The sequence below is a fragment of the Geospiza fortis genome, unplaced genomic scaffold (assembly GCF_000277835.1).
Source record: "Geospiza fortis unplaced genomic scaffold, GeoFor_1.0 scaffold318, whole genome shotgun sequence".
Lineage (NCBI taxonomy): Eukaryota > Metazoa > Chordata > Aves > Passeriformes > Thraupidae > Geospiza > Geospiza fortis.
The window spans coordinates 886,534-903,052 of NW_005054371.1; the positions used below are offsets into that span (position 1 = coordinate 886,534).

At 39.8% G+C, this 16,519-nt stretch overlaps 1 protein-coding gene across 2 annotated transcripts in view; it reads right to left on the reverse strand.

The window, feature by feature from the left end:
* Nucleotides 1-16,519, reverse strand: part of DOCK10 (dedicator of cytokinesis 10) — a 117,389-nt gene that overhangs the window by 41,829 nt on the left and 59,041 nt on the right. For both annotated transcript variants that reach the window (XM_031060039.1, XM_031060038.1), the window contains exons 10-21: nucleotides 15,446-15,529; nucleotides 14,416-14,571; nucleotides 12,687-12,908; nucleotides 11,821-11,943; nucleotides 11,152-11,234; nucleotides 6,831-6,953; nucleotides 5,488-5,567; nucleotides 4,231-4,418; nucleotides 3,578-3,643; nucleotides 2,594-2,686; nucleotides 604-727; nucleotides 339-460 (exon numbers count right to left, since the gene is read on the reverse strand). In XM_031060039.1, the coding sequence (XP_030915899.1) occupies nucleotides 339-460; nucleotides 604-727; nucleotides 2,594-2,686; nucleotides 3,578-3,643; nucleotides 4,231-4,418; nucleotides 5,488-5,567; nucleotides 6,831-6,953; nucleotides 11,152-11,234; nucleotides 11,821-11,943; nucleotides 12,687-12,908; nucleotides 14,416-14,571; nucleotides 15,446-15,529 (1,464 nt within the window). The remainder of the gene's footprint in view (nucleotides 1-338; nucleotides 461-603; nucleotides 728-2,593; nucleotides 2,687-3,577; nucleotides 3,644-4,230; nucleotides 4,419-5,487; nucleotides 5,568-6,830; nucleotides 6,954-11,151; nucleotides 11,235-11,820; nucleotides 11,944-12,686; nucleotides 12,909-14,415; nucleotides 14,572-15,445; nucleotides 15,530-16,519) is intronic.

A 16,519-nucleotide genomic window follows, 5' to 3' on the forward strand; every position in this document is an offset into this window, starting at 1 on the left:
GACTGTGGATCACATCAGCTGGAGAATGAATGTCATAGGGCCTGAGTTTGTGAAAGAAGCTCTTTTTGACCATTCTGATTCACATTTTGAGGAGTTATAACACTGAAGAATACATAAAATACACTTTTTCCATATACCCCTGCGAATCAGCAATATAGGACACTCAGCCCAGTGCTGCATATATTAGTTCATATAGTCAGTGATACACAAATAAATATTCTAAACCAGAAACTCTATTTACATTTCCACTCCCCACCAAGTGGAAATCTGATCTCATGAAACACACCTGGAAATGAGAGCTCAGTGCCATGTGAGTGACAAGGAGGGGGAGTGAATACCTTTGTGCTTGCTGGCTCCTGCAGGCTCAGGTAGTTGGGGGGCAGGCTGCTGGCCACTGGCACCTGGTGCTCCTGGGAAGCCAACTGGGCATCTTTCAACAAAGGGAGCCAGGCAAACCCCACTGTGCACAAGAACAAATAAATGGGACTCTTTGGAAAAACAAAGCTTAAAGGAAGACAATAACATCCAGCCAAAAACTTTGAAATCCTTATTTGAATGTACATAATGCATATTTATAATTGAAAATAATTCTACTACAGGTACCTGGTGTTTCCAGAGCCTCTTTCTTTTTGGCATTAGCTTTTGCATTTATATCACAGGTGACATGATAAAATGAAAACAGAATGTGGTGTTTCTTATGGAGTTGAGTGGGAAGTTCAATTTTCACCTGAAATGTAAAATGTTACACCTCACTTTAGTTTAAAAATCAATTAAACCAGGCATCAGAGATGGGCTAAACGAGTGACATCTCTCTACACAGAGGTCTAAGTACAGCCTGCCTTTACTGGGTAATGTTTGCCCCATGGTAAGAAATGCTCTCTTAAGGAAACTGTTTATGAGGATCATCTATCACTTTTACTTAAAACAGCTTTGTCTTGGGAAGGAATATTTTCATTAATGATGAAAGAGCATAAGATGAAAGAGGACAGAACTAAGGAGTGGTGTGCTTAGAAGTGATCACCTGCACTTTAACAACCATAAATAGCCAGCCCCTATAAATGCTCATATTTTCAGGACAACCAAACTAAAACTAAAATTACATCTCTGCTACTGCTTCAGCATCATTTCATGGCCAGGACCAAGTAACAAAGGCTGACATGAAAATAAACTTTTATTTATAATTTCTGCTCAGTCTTAAATCTCATATCATGCCATCCATGAAATCCTACATACTGCTTTTCAAGTATTATTAACCCATTGGAAGAAAAATACAAACTAATCAGAACATGTTACCATATGAACTAATAAAAATGACCCTTTGCTCTTGTGAGCTGTGATGAAATTTATCCAAGCCAATCCTGTGCTAAAGTAAGGGTTAGAAACGGTTGAAAAATGCTTTCAGTGTTAAACCAGCTTATGGGTAAGAACCTAATACCATAAACACAGAATGGCACAAAATGGGCACCCAGAGATACAGATGAAGACAACTTTCTTCTTAACATCCTACATTCTTTCAAATTCTGCACCTGCTTTACTAGGGACATTAGGACAGGTGCACACCTCTGCCAGCCAAATTGGCTATTCACATCTGAATTCAGCTCCTCATTCAGGTTGAAGTAATCTCCCCAAACTAAGTGGCTCACTAGCATCACATGAAGGACACTTTCAGATGTGTTAAACCCCAAAACACATCTTGTAAAGGACTAGCAAGGAGTTCAAAATCTCTGAAAATCTAATGCTTTAAGTTCCACCCCAGTTCCTAAACAGGAATCTTAAAATTGATACTTCACATGTGGTTGAACATTATCTGCTGATCTTGCCTCAGCAATTTTATCAAAGTAAATTTTAACTGAAAAAGGAAATTTTACTGACTATGAGAACAGTTTGGAAAATGCTGGCTATAAACTCTATGCTGTTTGCCAGCCTCATCACTACACACAAAGCAGTAGTGGAAAATCCAGAACAGACAGCTGACATTCACAAGCCACCAAACACACCAGTCCCTGATAGGGTGAAATTAATTTCACCTGCAGGAAGCCTGGGGAACCAACACTTGGTGAAACAAGAAGATGCACGTGTGAGTAACATTGGGCAAAGGCACCACATGAACTGCTCTGTAGCTGCACCCCCAGAAGCAGCAGCTGAAGGACTTGCTGCAGCCACCACACGTCACTGTACATTCTGTTCAGACCACTGCATCAACAAAATGCCCCAATGCAGATCTTGGATGTCAGAGAGGGATTTCTTCTGACACTTGGCTCCACACTTCATCACAATGTTTACTGTTTCCATTAAATTCAGAGATGCAGCTGGATCCTTAATGTAATCCAGACATGCATTTCAGAGAGCTGGACTGTTCCTAATTAATTCTACAGCATCTTAACTGTACTCAGAACATCTTACAAAAGGAACAATCCTCTGAGTTGATTTAAGAAGAGAAAACAAAACGTGATCCTGCCTGTCAATCTACACAGCACAGCCCCTCCAGATACACAAGCAATGGCAACAGAAGCACTCTGTACAGATATTTTTCTGTCTCACTGGCAAACGTGTGGGATTGGCAGACATTTAATGAAAGAAAAAGCAGACTGACCTCATCATAGAAATCAGGATTCTGGGAATGATGTAGCACAGCAGTGTAGGCTGAGGTTGTAAATAAGGGTCCACCTGGCTTCCCATAAATGCACTGATAAAAGTAACATGTTTTCATTACACTGGGAAATTCTGCTGAAGATACTAATACTGATATATCTAATATGTATGCACATTTAAAACAATTATCATGAAAGATTGATCATTACTTTATCAAATATTAAAAGAAATGTTTTAAGTGCTCAAACCTGGATTTTTTAATACACCCTTCCAGTAAAAGTCCATTGATTCTGTGATAATTACCCTATGCCCAATTAAGCAATGCAGACTCCTTAGACTTCTTCCCTGCTGTTATCAATTTCAGAGTTTTCTGCAAAAAGCTTTACAAAATCTATTTCACTTTTATGCAGTTCAATACACAACACAGTGCTTTTACTGACTTTCAAATATTACAAAAGCTATCCCTGTTAAGAATCTCTTTTCTGGCAGGGTCCTGTATGGGAGCTCTTGATTACTGAGTAATGGCAGTTTCATTTATTGCTGGGAAAACTAGACCACAACTGGACTGTGCAACAGCCCTTGGGCAATGCCAAAGTTAAGAGTTTAAGATTAATTCTTAACAAAGTTAAGAATAAAGTCCCAGGTCCTTCTTATTTTGTGCCTCATTCTTTTCAATCAAGTCTCCAGAGCTCAATGAGAAATGTAGGATAAGCGATAAATTCTAGAAAAAGCAAGCTGCACTGTAAAAAATGGTTCCATTTCCTAATATTATCTCCTTTCTCCTCCAGCAGTCAGAACACTGGCACTGCAAAATGGAATCACTGTGACCAGCTGGGAGCTAACAGAACCACAGTGCAAAATTAGAGGGATATATGAAAACATCCACTCCTGAATTGTTCTGGGTCAGTATCACCCTTATTCCTGGGTTTTATCAGTAGTGTTTTCAGAAACAGCACTCTCTGAACATAAAGTTCTAGCAGCTCACCTTGAGTGGCTTTGCTCCTTCTTCATCAGAGCTTTTGAACTCAATGCACACTGTTATATTCCGTGCCTGGGGAGACAGGAGCATATCAGATCACAAATGGGGTACCTACAGAGCTGGAATAAGGCCTTTTCAGAATCCAAGAGAAACATGCAGATAGTGTATAAATATTTATAAATGCCTGTAAGTCTCAGTGGTATCACTAGAAATAAAATTTCCAAGAAAAATGCAAAATGCAAGCCAGGCCTCAAAATGACTGTGTAGAAGCAGACTGTTAAGTGACCAGGACTTACCTATACCTTGTCCTTAATTAGTTTTCAACCACCATAGAAACACAAGTGGTACCAAGTTTCATTTAAGAACTACAAACATTATCAAGATTAATTTTATCTGAACACATTTTGTCATCAATATAAAGCCCTTGTGAAAACTGTGAAGAAGGTATTACCACATTATCTCTCTTTGAATCACTGTTACAACTTAAAATTAATCCATAGATTCATTAAAATTGTACCAGTGTTTCATGATTGATACAGGTGAAAAAGAGGAAGGGCCAACTCAGTGACATCACCATTTTCCTCTCCGTTATAAATTCTCCTGGATTCCTGAAAGAGCTCATGCAGGCTGAGTTGGCCTGAATCAGTCACATTCTGTACCTTGTTGAAGTGTTTTTGGCTGTCATACTTGAGGTGTTTTGGATAGATGTATATTTGGTTCTTGTACACCCTGTAAGGTCGAGAATATTTTGTTGATTCCTGCACAAACTCCTCCACTTCCACTGTTGGTTGATGCTCCTTTACATTATAGAATGGCTTGATTGGAATAAAGGATGAAGTTACACAGTCTTCAAAAGAAAAGAGAAGAGAGCCATCACATATTGTGTTTGTTTTCACTGTCTTGCTACTGAGAATAAGTAATAATGAGATGCAACATACAAAATCCTGCCTTAACTTATGAAAAATGACTGATGCTGAGATGCCTTAAATTTACACATTACCTCAGAACAGTGGCAATATATCATCCTTAAATGATTTCTCTCACTTGAATTAAACTGGACAGCACTGGTAACCTCTTTTGACACTCACAGTATTTGGTGACATTTGATGGTGTAACAGCCCCATTGGTATATGGACAACTTCTACAGACTGCACTGAGTGATGCTGCTTCTCATCAATTTTACAGCTCAACAGCTCATTTAAGTTTTTCTATTATCTAATAACATACTACATAAAATGAAGAAATGAGCAATGCAGCACTAGATCAAATATATGATGCAACTGGGATAACTGAAATCAGATCAGGAAACAGAAGATGAAAACAAGTCCTCTGTCACTGAGACTGGGAGAGACTAAAACTGGACAGAGAACACTTTCTCTTCCTGTACCATTAAAACAGTGAGGCATTTAACTTCATGGGGAACTCAAGCTGAGAGGGGCCATCAACTTAGAGATGTCCAGAGCAACCAGAACTATTTCTGGGACAGACCCTGCCTACAAATTCCTTCCTCAAATCATAGAATAATCCCCAGGAAAAGTCTACCAATATGTTGTGAGGAAGCTGAAAGAAGCTTGTGATCCCTCACATGCACCATGCCAAATTTTGCTTCCTTCTAACCTAGTACAAGAGGAAACTGCCACTTTCAGAGCAATGCAGGTGCTCTGCAGCCCAGGGAGAAGTGGCTCCAGGCCAGCTGCAGCAGTGGGGTTCCTTTCTTCTCTTTCACAGACACTGAAAACTGGGCTGGATCTGGCCATTACACCAAAGAGTGGTGTAATCAAATGACAGCAAATCAAAACCACTCCCCTGCACACGTTTTCCTACACAAAGGACACCCCTCTGTCAGAACTGTCTCAAGGCACAATTATGGATGGAAAGCCTACTATTTAATTAGAATAATTAAAGTGGAATCATACTTGGATGTTCCAAAGGAACACAATCAACTGCAATGTCCAAACAGCCAGGTATAGTCTGTATTTTGCTAATCTTCTCTGCTCTGCAATGAGATAAATGAAAACATTTTAGAAAATTAGGAGAACAGAGATCATAACATCACAGGAATTAACTGAAAATGAAAACCAGACCCTTATTTAAGATATTTAAGTTACATTAAACACATTTAACATATACCTACTGGGCATTACACTCTAATCAAATGTAACAGCACAAATAAGATATGATTTGTTTTGTGGTTTCTTTTGTTTTTTCCTTAGTCTCACTCCTGCCTTCTCTTTGCAAGTAGTATTATTTTGTAGAAAAGAAAGGAAGTGATGAAGCAAAATTTATGAGAATTAACTTATTTACTTTTACTTTCTAAAACCTGCATAAAATATTCCCTAAAAGGAATTCAGTGAGCACTGGATGAGAGGAGTTCACAGCTTTGTGGCTTCTGCAAGCACCATGCTGAAAAGGGACCAAGACATATTCCTTGTGCCTGAGCAATCTGAGCAGTGCCAAAACCACAACTCTAAATCTCTTTTGTCCAGGAGATGACTTAGGAGCACAAACACAGCAGTGCTGACACTAATGAAGAGTCAGTGGAGTGACCTGACCACTAACAGCAAGGTGGCACAAGAAGTTAAGGGCCTAATTCACTCCCTGTAGCTGACATTCAATCTTTCTATGATATCTTTTCATATAAATGGAACAGAAGTTATTTAGATTAATTCATTTTTAGGCCCATTTAGAGCAGAAGAGATGAGCAGAAATACATGGTTCAATTCTCATGTCACTTATCCAGTATAAACACAGACCCTGCTCTAGGATTTATACCTGTATGAAAACTACCCAGCCAAACCTCCTCAGAAATTTACAGGCTGTAAAACACTTGGAGAAGGTTTTTACTTTTGATGTCCATTCTTTGAAATTTGCCATGGAGATTCAAACAAACAAAAGCAAGGAGTTGGGAAACCCACAAAAGAATGATTTTGTACCTCTGCCACTCTTTTTTGGTTTTTGTCCCCTGAGATAATGTTGGGTACTTCACCTGCATGTCCCCTGATAAAAGCTGATTTAAGCAATCACTATTTTTAGGTTATAATAACATTTATTTTAATGTGCCAAATGACGTCTCAATTTTCCTGGAAAGTCCAACCTCAAGCACTCTTTGGCAGGTAATAACCTAATGTGAAAAACACTAATGTAATATAATTTAACATGGCCACTTTGGCACACTCTGGTAAATGAAGAAAAAAACTCAGTTACAATTATTCTGCACAGTTTTATAAAGATTCAAAGCAAACTAGAAACTTTTCCTTACCTTCTGTATTCTGCTATTAGTTTAATCAAATCTTCCATGGAAATCTTATTACTTTCTTGCCTGAATAAGGGTGAGAATCGGGAGTCTCTGTCAACATTTCCCTGATTATCTTTAAACACTGACCTATAAAGAAAGAAAAATGACATATTTATAAACACTCATTCATATATATGTATGTATGTGTATATTTGAGCATTTGAAATTCTCATGTAATCTTTTAACAAGGTTGTGACAGGAATTCTTACACAAATTCATGGCCTCTCTGTGGATTTTCACCCAAGAGAGCCCTGCCAAGCTTCATGCTTACAGGACAAAGGCAATTTCAGTTTATTCCATGTGCATCCCAGTCCTGCAAAAACCTCACACCTGGTTTGAGCAAGAGCCTCTCACCCATCATGGACATGACTCCTCCCTTACACAAAGACATTGATTCCTTATTTCAAGGAATAAATTTGAAGAATTCAGTGTATCAGTAGGTAGTTTCATCCATAGGTAATTTCATCCAAGAAGTTATTATCCAAGGAAAATCATTATAGTTTCAAAGAATGGAAATCATAGCTAGCTGTCAAATCTCAACCACCACCTCTTACCACAATGAAACACAAGCTTTTACAGAACCAGGTTAGACACCTCAATGAATGTTCCTGTGCATTTGATCTGCCCTGTGCCCTCCAGGAGCACAACACCAACTCACTGTGGCTTAGCATTCCCTCACAAAACAAGTTTGTGGAACACCAACTAAAGTTTTGATGAACCAGATACGAAGTGCCCAATGAACTGGAAAAGAAGGATATCCATCTATAATAGAACAATAAATATCAGCTGTTGTGTGCACAGGAAAACATTTCCAGACATTTCCATTCATGCTCATTGACACTTGCAGGATTTAATTAAGACATTGCAGTGCCCTTTGTATATCCTCAAGGGTCACACACGCTGGCTGGACAGGATAATGTAACAGCTATGCAAGTTAATGAACCCTGGATTCAACTGCAGTATGAAAAAACATTGCTTAACAAAAGTAAAACGTTCTTGACACTAAGTGCTGTTCTGTGAATCATTTGGCCAATCTTGCTTCCTTAATTTACTTCTCTGTTCCACTGCCAGTGAGAAGAAGAATTGATGCCAGGACAAATTGTTGCCAGATGCAAAATAACGGAGCAAACCTTTGGAAGAGGAGCCCAAGAATAAGCACAAATGCACCATATCTTTACTCAACTGACTGAGAGAAGCATCCCTATCTCATTTCTTTGCAACTGTCAAGAATGATCAACTCTCTTCTATCAGATTTGTACCTCCAGCTGTTGCAGGGAATAAGGTCCACACTAACAAACCATGTCAAAAAGCTTACTAGGGAGAAACCAGACCTCCTTTCTGGCAGCCACCACTTAACTCTACAGATCCTATTAAATTGCAGTCAGAAAAAATGAAAAAGAAAGGAGAAAGATTTAATAATGATTACAGTATAGGTGACATGATGGTATTTCTTGGACTCAGCACTGCTTCCTCCTCCAGACTAACAGAGAGGACCAAAACACTGGGTGAGTGATTTCTGCTGTGCCACTGGGCTCCGCACTGTGATGCTGAGCAAACCCAGCTTTGCTGGAAACTGTGAACTGATCTCAGAGCAGGCTCTGACACTGAGCAAACCCCTGCTCAGTGCAGCAGGGTGCAGGGGCACTCACCAAGGAGGACTGCAGATGCAAGTGAAAAAGGAAATGAACTGGCAGTAGCTCACTCTGGGTCAGTGGTATTGAGCACTGCCTTCCAGGAGGCTCAGGGACACAGAATTGTGATCCTCAAGGTATCTTCAAACCCAAAGATTCTACCATTGCCCACTCCTTCCCTCTGGTTTGGAGAAGGGCTTTACAAAGTCATCCTGCCTACAACCACTGCTCCAGAGCATCAGTGCTCCCTGGCTATCACATGCTCTGCCTCTAGGACTGGCTCAGCAGCATGTCCCTGCCTAAATAATGCACCCAGGACAAAATTAAAGGCATGAAACAACTAAAAAGCAGGGAAATATTTTTATCTCTCCAGTTTACACGAGGTACTCCATTTATATAAAGTTCTTACAACCACATGAGTAGTTTAGATGTCCATTGAAAACAAGATAACCCTTCTTAAAAAGGTGTATTTTATGCACAGGTCAAATTGTAGTGGTGTCTTCATTCCCCAGGTTCATTAAAGCTGAAGAATTGCCAGAGCAGCAAGTATTGAATGTGTTACAGCTGCAGTTAAATAACTGCAATCCCATGTTTTGCTATATCCTTGCAGGTGGAACAAGAGTGCTCCTTGTCACAGGGATCATACTCAAGGCACTTGAGAATGACAACTGTCACGTCAAAACAAAGAAATGATTTAAAAACTTCTACAGTCCAGGAGTCCAGTATTTGTCTAACACATTAACAATGTACCTTAGTGCTGGGTACCTAATTACTGAGGTATTTTAATACAAAAAAAATCACTGAATTTAACTCCTGAGGAGATTCTAAAAGTGGTAATTTAGGGGAAAGCAAGTTAATAGATTGCACTAAAAAAACTGAAACATCATCTCAGTACTTAATTGTTTATATCATTCTGCTCCTCTGACATTGTTAGCTGTCCACAGTCCTAAACACTAGTGAAGCACAGAAAACCTGCACATTGTTCACAATTTAATTTTGAAAAAGGTTACTTTTGAAGTAGTGGTTTTTTATTTGAGGGACAATTGCTGACCTCCAGGGTTAGACATTCAGTGGAAGATCTGCAGCTCCTGGAAATCAGTACAGCCTCACTGCCTTTAGCTACCTCAACCTACGGCAGCTGAACCAAATCAGCATCAGCACAAGCTGCTGAAGGATTCCAATATTAGGCTCTAAAACATGAAGTTTATGAGGATGGAGAAGGTTTGAAGGAGTAAGAGCGTAAAAACTAATCTCTGTGAATGAAGTTTCCCCCCACATCTACAATATGTAGCTGAGGCAGATATTTGCAAACTTTGGCAGTTCTGGCAGGAATATGAGACTCTGACACACTGTAATTCTAACACGTACTGTAATTATACCTGCAAGAGCATACAGACACCAGATTTCCCAGCAGGAACCCAGGGAAGAACCCTGAGTCATGCTTTTGAGCAATGCTAACAGACTGGTGCCACAGGAGCTAATTAAGAGTTTCAGTCACATGTGCAATACTCAGCTGTCAAGAGTTTGGCTTGCTGAACGCATACGTAAAAATCGCACTGTGGCCATCTGTAACTGCTTCAAGGAGGAAAATTTCCACACAAAAACAGGAGTGTGGTTAATGCCAGAATGAACTAACTGGAAAACACATTTCCAAACCCAGGGTTTTGCTATTTATCGTAGCCAAACCATTTCTTTCCCCCTGTAGTGTGATAGCCTCGTGTGGAAACTTCTATTTTCAAGCTGTGAAAACAGAAATAGATTTTATACTTTGCTTTTACCAAAGTCAGACCTGAGCAATGTTAACACACAAGCAGAGGTAAATGAGTGTGGAATTTGGATTTTCTCAGTGCACCCTAGCTTGGCAGATATTTAGGGGACTCGACCTCATACGGACAGCAGCAAAACTTGAAGGGAGAACAAAGGGGGAAAAAAGCCAAATTTGGTAAAAAGGGATCAAAAGGCACAGGGGGCCCTCAGTCTTGAGGTGAGACAAGCAAAATTATACAGGAGGGGAGAGAGAAAGACTAAAAATCCAATTTACTGCACTGACCTGCAATAAAACCCAGCTGACCAAATGAGAAAACAAGTCCTCCATCACCTACTAACCACAAAAAAATGCAGGAGTACCTGAACCGTAATCCCTCCATATGACCCCCAAAGCATTTCAAGTCCTTGGTTAGATTTTTCTTAAAGCTTGACAGTCATCAAAAAAAGAACAGAGCCCCAAGAACCTGTGCACCTACTTTCTAGATGACCACTGCAACTTTATTTCAGATCACAACTATCTTTGCAGGAAATTCTTATGAGAACTGTGACTTTGAAATCTCTTTGGTCATTTTTAGCACCCAATGAATGGTGGAGCTCATGATAAATTGATATTCTGTCAGGTACCTTTGCTGCTCCCTAGCAATTTCACTACATACCTGAAGAAAAGATTCTACCACAGCAACATTTAATGAGCAAGTAACTGACGTTTAGCTGTGAGAAAAATAGGGCAATGAAACAAAAAGCCTGCAGGATATTCTGGGGTCCTGGACCAGAGAGAAAGCTTTGCTTAGCTACAGGCAGAAAAAGCAGAAAAGAATAAAAAGATAGAAGTCCAAGGGAATAAGCTATAAGATGATTATAAAATAATGAAAAGAATGAATACATACCTCACTGACCAAGCAAAGGGCATACGGTATCTCCCCAGCTTGCAGCAGAACTGTTTATTGGATTTTAACACTTTCTGTGCACACTGCAAAAAAGGAAATGTGAATTATTTCATCAGTATCACTCTAACATCTTAAATGCTGCATAAAGTACATCCAAGATGAAGAGGCTACAATGTCCTACAATAATTTGGCCTGATACTGTTCATAACAAAAGGTTCTGGGGTGGACAGCAGAGATATCACAAGATGAATATGATGTTGCTGACAAATTAAACCCTGTCACCACTCCTTTATTCAGAACTGCATTAAAGTTGTTACTGCAGTTTTCTATCACTACTCAATGAAGGTGCAGTGCCTGCTCTCAGAGACAGAGCGGTGCCTACCCCAACTTTTCTCCTGTATAATGTTCCACAGCTCATAATTTCTAAAACATTGCTGAAACAGAACCTCCCTGTACTAAGGCAGAACCAGCACAGCAATGCACCACGGATGGATTCGTAAGTTGCAGACAAAATGGAGCTTCATTCATCCAGCCAGTGGAACCTGGGCATTTGCTTGGGGCTCCCAGGAGCCTGTCCTGTTCAGGAACCTGAGGTTTGTCAGCAGGATTTGCAATGCCTTCAGCAGGCTGAAGCTCACAGAGGAGGAAATGATGTTCTTGTTACATTACCTTGAAAGAATCGGGATTCTTAATGTAAGGCTCGGCACTGCTGGCAATGTTTCCCGTCAGCACCTTTTCTATTTTTGCCACCAGTACAATCTCAGAGTGAGGATTACTTATGGAGAAAAGAGCCTGTGGATAAAAGGGAGAAGAGCTGAAAAGTATACAGTGATGCTGCAGAAAGGAAATACTGAGAAATACTGAGCCAGTGCTCTCTGCTGATGGAAAGAGTAACAAACCAAATCCAGAAAGGATTATTAAGGATTATTATCTCTACTTATTCAACACAGCCAGATGGAAAAGAAAATCTTTGTGCTACTGCTGAAGTCAGCTTGTGCACATGCAGCACCTTGCAAACAAGATGATTCAAGTCTTGACTGATTCAAGTCAAAAAGCAGTGTGACCATGTTAGTACGGCCTAACTGTTCCTCTTGGGCAGCACCTAAGAGCTGGCCTGAGTCAGTCATTCTGCAGGGCAATGAAAGGAGGAGAAGAGGTAACACACGCTGTTTCAGCCCAGAGCTTATGGCAACAGCAAGAATGTGGCAGCACTCTGAGATTATTGCAGCACGTAGGCACTGCCTTGAGTTGTGATTTTGTTTGGCTGGTTGGGAGAGGCCAGCAAATGGACCCAAACAGCACAGGGAATATGGGTGCTTTCTCTAAATAAGAGACACTAACTTTTGTCAGTTCTGATTGTAAATAGTCTATATAGGGAGCTCAGACAGCAAGTGGATCTAAACAACTGACGCACAAAAGAGAATTTTGTTGAAAACAAGAACATAGCATGCAAAAGTTCTCCAATGAAAAGGAATATTACCAAACTAAAATAAGTCACACGAGTCACTAAGCCATGTAAGTCACATGTGGAATACCTGTTTGGGGTATTTCAGCCACTCTTCTGGGAACCCTTTAACCTGTGGTTCTTCCATTTCATTTGAGTCAATATTTTCAACTGCACCATTTTCCAACGGGCTTGAGGAACCTGAAATCATCTGTCTAACCAGAGTGTGGTTCAAATCCACGTGAAAATCAGCAGAGATCTTCCTGCCATCCCTGACATCATACAGTGCCACGCTCACAAAGAAAGGCTCTACCTGCAGGAAATACCAGAAACACAGTAAGTGATAACTGAGAGGATGGGGGTGAAGACTATCTTTTAATGGGTTTCTGAAACTAGAAAAAAAGAAAGTAAACAAATATTATTTACAAATTATGAGATACATTAAAAACACATGTTCACATACGCACCCCAGATTAGTTTCCAACCATGCAATTTCAGGGGCTTTTAAAGAAAGCTTGTTAACAGGGTGCCAGAAGAGGAGCTGACAGCTCAGAAACTCAAAGAATCAAAAGCAAATAGATAACTAATTATTAGAGTAAATGAATAGAGCCCCAGAAAACACATTGTAGGATTTTTAAAATGTAGATTGAGAGTCACTATAAAAGAGGGAAGAGCGAGTGTGGGCTTTCCAGGGATTGTCAGAAATGCAACACAAAGATGACAAATGTAAGGGGATGGAAAATGTTTACTGGTACAAACACAAAAGCGTGGGTGTATTATTCTGTGGGAAACACATGTTCCATTTTGCTGGGAAACCAAGAGCATTCAAACCACTCTGACAGTGCCCACTTATCCTATGGCAGAGTACCAGGGAATTCAGTCCTGTGACTGAAAGTAACCTCCTAAGAGCATCCATAGTTCTGACAGAATAAATCAGCCTCAGGATAACACCACCTGAGCTCTCCAGAAACCAGAACCTTAAACTGAGGAGATAAAGAGCAGTGCACAGCAGGTACAATGTCCTTTGCTTTTCCAGTCTCTGCAGGGAATATTGCATGCCCTTGGTGCAGTTATCATGGCTTTATTTAAACAGTTATTCCAGTCTGCCAAAAATAGATATTGATTACATCATGCTGAATTTGCACTCACTCTAGAGGTCATCTTCAAATGAAAAACAAACAAATCAACAAACAAATCAATGCCTCATATGTAATATATGAAAGTGGAGCTGCTGGGACACTGATGTCTCATAACTTCATTTGCTTCAGAGGAGAACTAACTAAAAGCTATAGACTGACATCTACATCTCAATTTTCCCAGCTCTTTTTTTTTTTACAGTAAGAATAAGCAAAATTTTCTGGTTTGTCCTGGCTTTAGCTGGATTTTTCCACTTGATGAAACATCTTGTCCTTTCTATTTTGCCTTCTCTCCTGTAACTTTATCTGCTTGGTTCCTTGTCTCTCCCTGAAAAACAACAAAAACCCCCCAGCTCACCAGCAACTGATATTCCATTGCCTGCCTACATAGGTCTTGGCAGTTTAAACTTGTTCTTCTTATAGCAGGTGCTAAGAATCCTCAAGGTTTGAAACATTTTAATCCTTCACTGAATTATAGCTAAAAGTCTGAAATATAAATCAGCTTCAAAATATCTATTGAAAAGTTAATCAGTTTTGTTATTCAGTCCAAAGGGAGCAGTATGCATGTGTGATACAGCTTTCCTTTCACTTCTCTCTGCAAAGTAACACATGTATGAGAAGAAGAAAAACCCCAACCAAAAAAAGAAAGAAAAAAAAAATCACAGAGAAATAAGAAAAGCTTACATTGGTTGAGGGATCATTTTCATTTTCAGTAACACAGGCCTGGAGATTCAAATTGAGGGATTTGCAGGTAACCAGGATCCTCTTTGCAGGCTTTTCTTCAAATGGCTTTATCACTGAGTTTGTCCCTGGAAACTCCTTCTTCTGAGGATTCAGTGCCTGAAATAAGTAGGGCAATTTGTTATTCATAGGAAAAAGCATCATATTCCAAAACAAAGTAAGCTTTTTGCAACCACTGAAACACCTGAAACCCTCAAAAGTCACTCACTGTTGGTCTCTTCATATTACTACAGTAAACAAGTATTATTCCTAATTTATAGATTAGGAAGCAAACAAAAAAGATTGCATGAGGACATATATAATGTCAGAGGCAGAATTAGGGATTTAAATTAGTTTCTTATAATTTTAGAACTTACTTTTTTCTTGTTTACTTACTCTTTCTAAAACTTCAGCTTTTAATTTCCTCATATAGATTAAAACCCCTCACATTTTCAGATTATTAACAGCACATTTTAGAAAGAGATTCCAGGCATTTCCCTCTTTCCTCATTACTTATATACCACATCACTATTTTAATTTGCTTAATACTTGGAATAAAGGTCTTATAGTTGATTGACATCAGACTCAAGTTTAAATACACACTGATCCCAATGCTACTTAAGCCTTCTTTTCAACTAAAATAAAATTTCCATTTAAATCACATTTAGCGCAAGAAATAACTTTCTTTGAATCCTGACATTAAATGTTAAACTTTCCTTTAATGCTTGTTTTAAACTAATTCAGAGCTGAGCTCAGCTGGACTGGGTGACCTCCAGAGGTCACTGCCATCCTCAGCCATGCTGCAGCCCAAGTGTAGAGTCTGTACAGAAATCTCTGGGCTGCAGGCAGCTCCCCTCCTTCTTCACTGCTGAAGCCTTGGCTGTACCCAGCTTGCTCAAGTCCAACCCACTCTGCTGGCTGAGCTAACCCAGTTAGCTCATGTCAACTGTATTTTGAAAATTCTAAGAATTAAAAAAAAAAAAAAATTGCTTACTGCTATATCAGGATCCAAAGAGAACAGGTTTAGTCGCTCTGTGTTTCGAGAGGCTTTCACTGTTTCTTCTGTTTCTGCGATGTACTGTGGTGACAGACAATAAATTAGTTTTCTGCACAAGAACAGAAATCCATAGAGCTGTTAGACTTCTAAATGAGTGATCAATGCTTCACTCAGAACAACTTTTTCCCCTTCTGCAGCAGTTATCCCCAAGCACCTCCAGGGACTCCTTGTTTGTGAAGCAGGGCTTTTCAGGCCAGGACACACTGCTAAGGAATCCCAAAATAGATCAATTAAGTAATTCAAGTTTTTGTATGTTCACATATGCTATCCATGATCATTGCTGGGGCCTCCCCAACGCAGGGAATAATGTGCTCTGACTCCATGAATCAGAAGACTGAACAATTGCTTTATTAAGCTAAGTTATATTACACTAATACTAGACTAAATTACATACTAAAGAGATATTATACTACACTAAAAGAATACTAAAGAAAAACCTGTGACTGTCTGAGACAGCCAGGACACAGCTTTGACCTAATTGGGCAAGGAATCACTGGTGTTCAATTAACAAATCACTTTGGGTAAACAATCTCCATAACACATTCCACATGTGCCATACAACAGGAGCAGCAAATAGAGATAAGCATTGTTTTCTCTTCTTCTCTCTGTGCTTCTCACTGCCTTCTCCAGCAAAAATCCTGGGAGGTAGTTGTGCTTGCTGCTCTCTGTGAAGCGAGCTGCAGTCACAATCCATTGAGGAAGATGTCAGATCTCTGCACCAAAATCAGTTTAGAGATTCCCAAGCTGAGGGAAATAAACCCCCAAGAAACCAGCCCCACAGAAAAACACCTGAGCTAGGGGAGGGCAGAAAGGGGAGCAGCAAATGTCACCCAGCCTCACAGGCTGAGCAGGCACAGACTGCAGTGTCACCCAAAGGGAAGGCTGGCAGCCCTCTGCCACAGGGAGCATCAGATAGACCCATTTCCTTTCTGATACATGCTTAAGTCAATAGCAAGGTCTCTGACAAAACCAACTTCACCTTCTGAAGCCACCTGGTGCTTTCCCACCTTA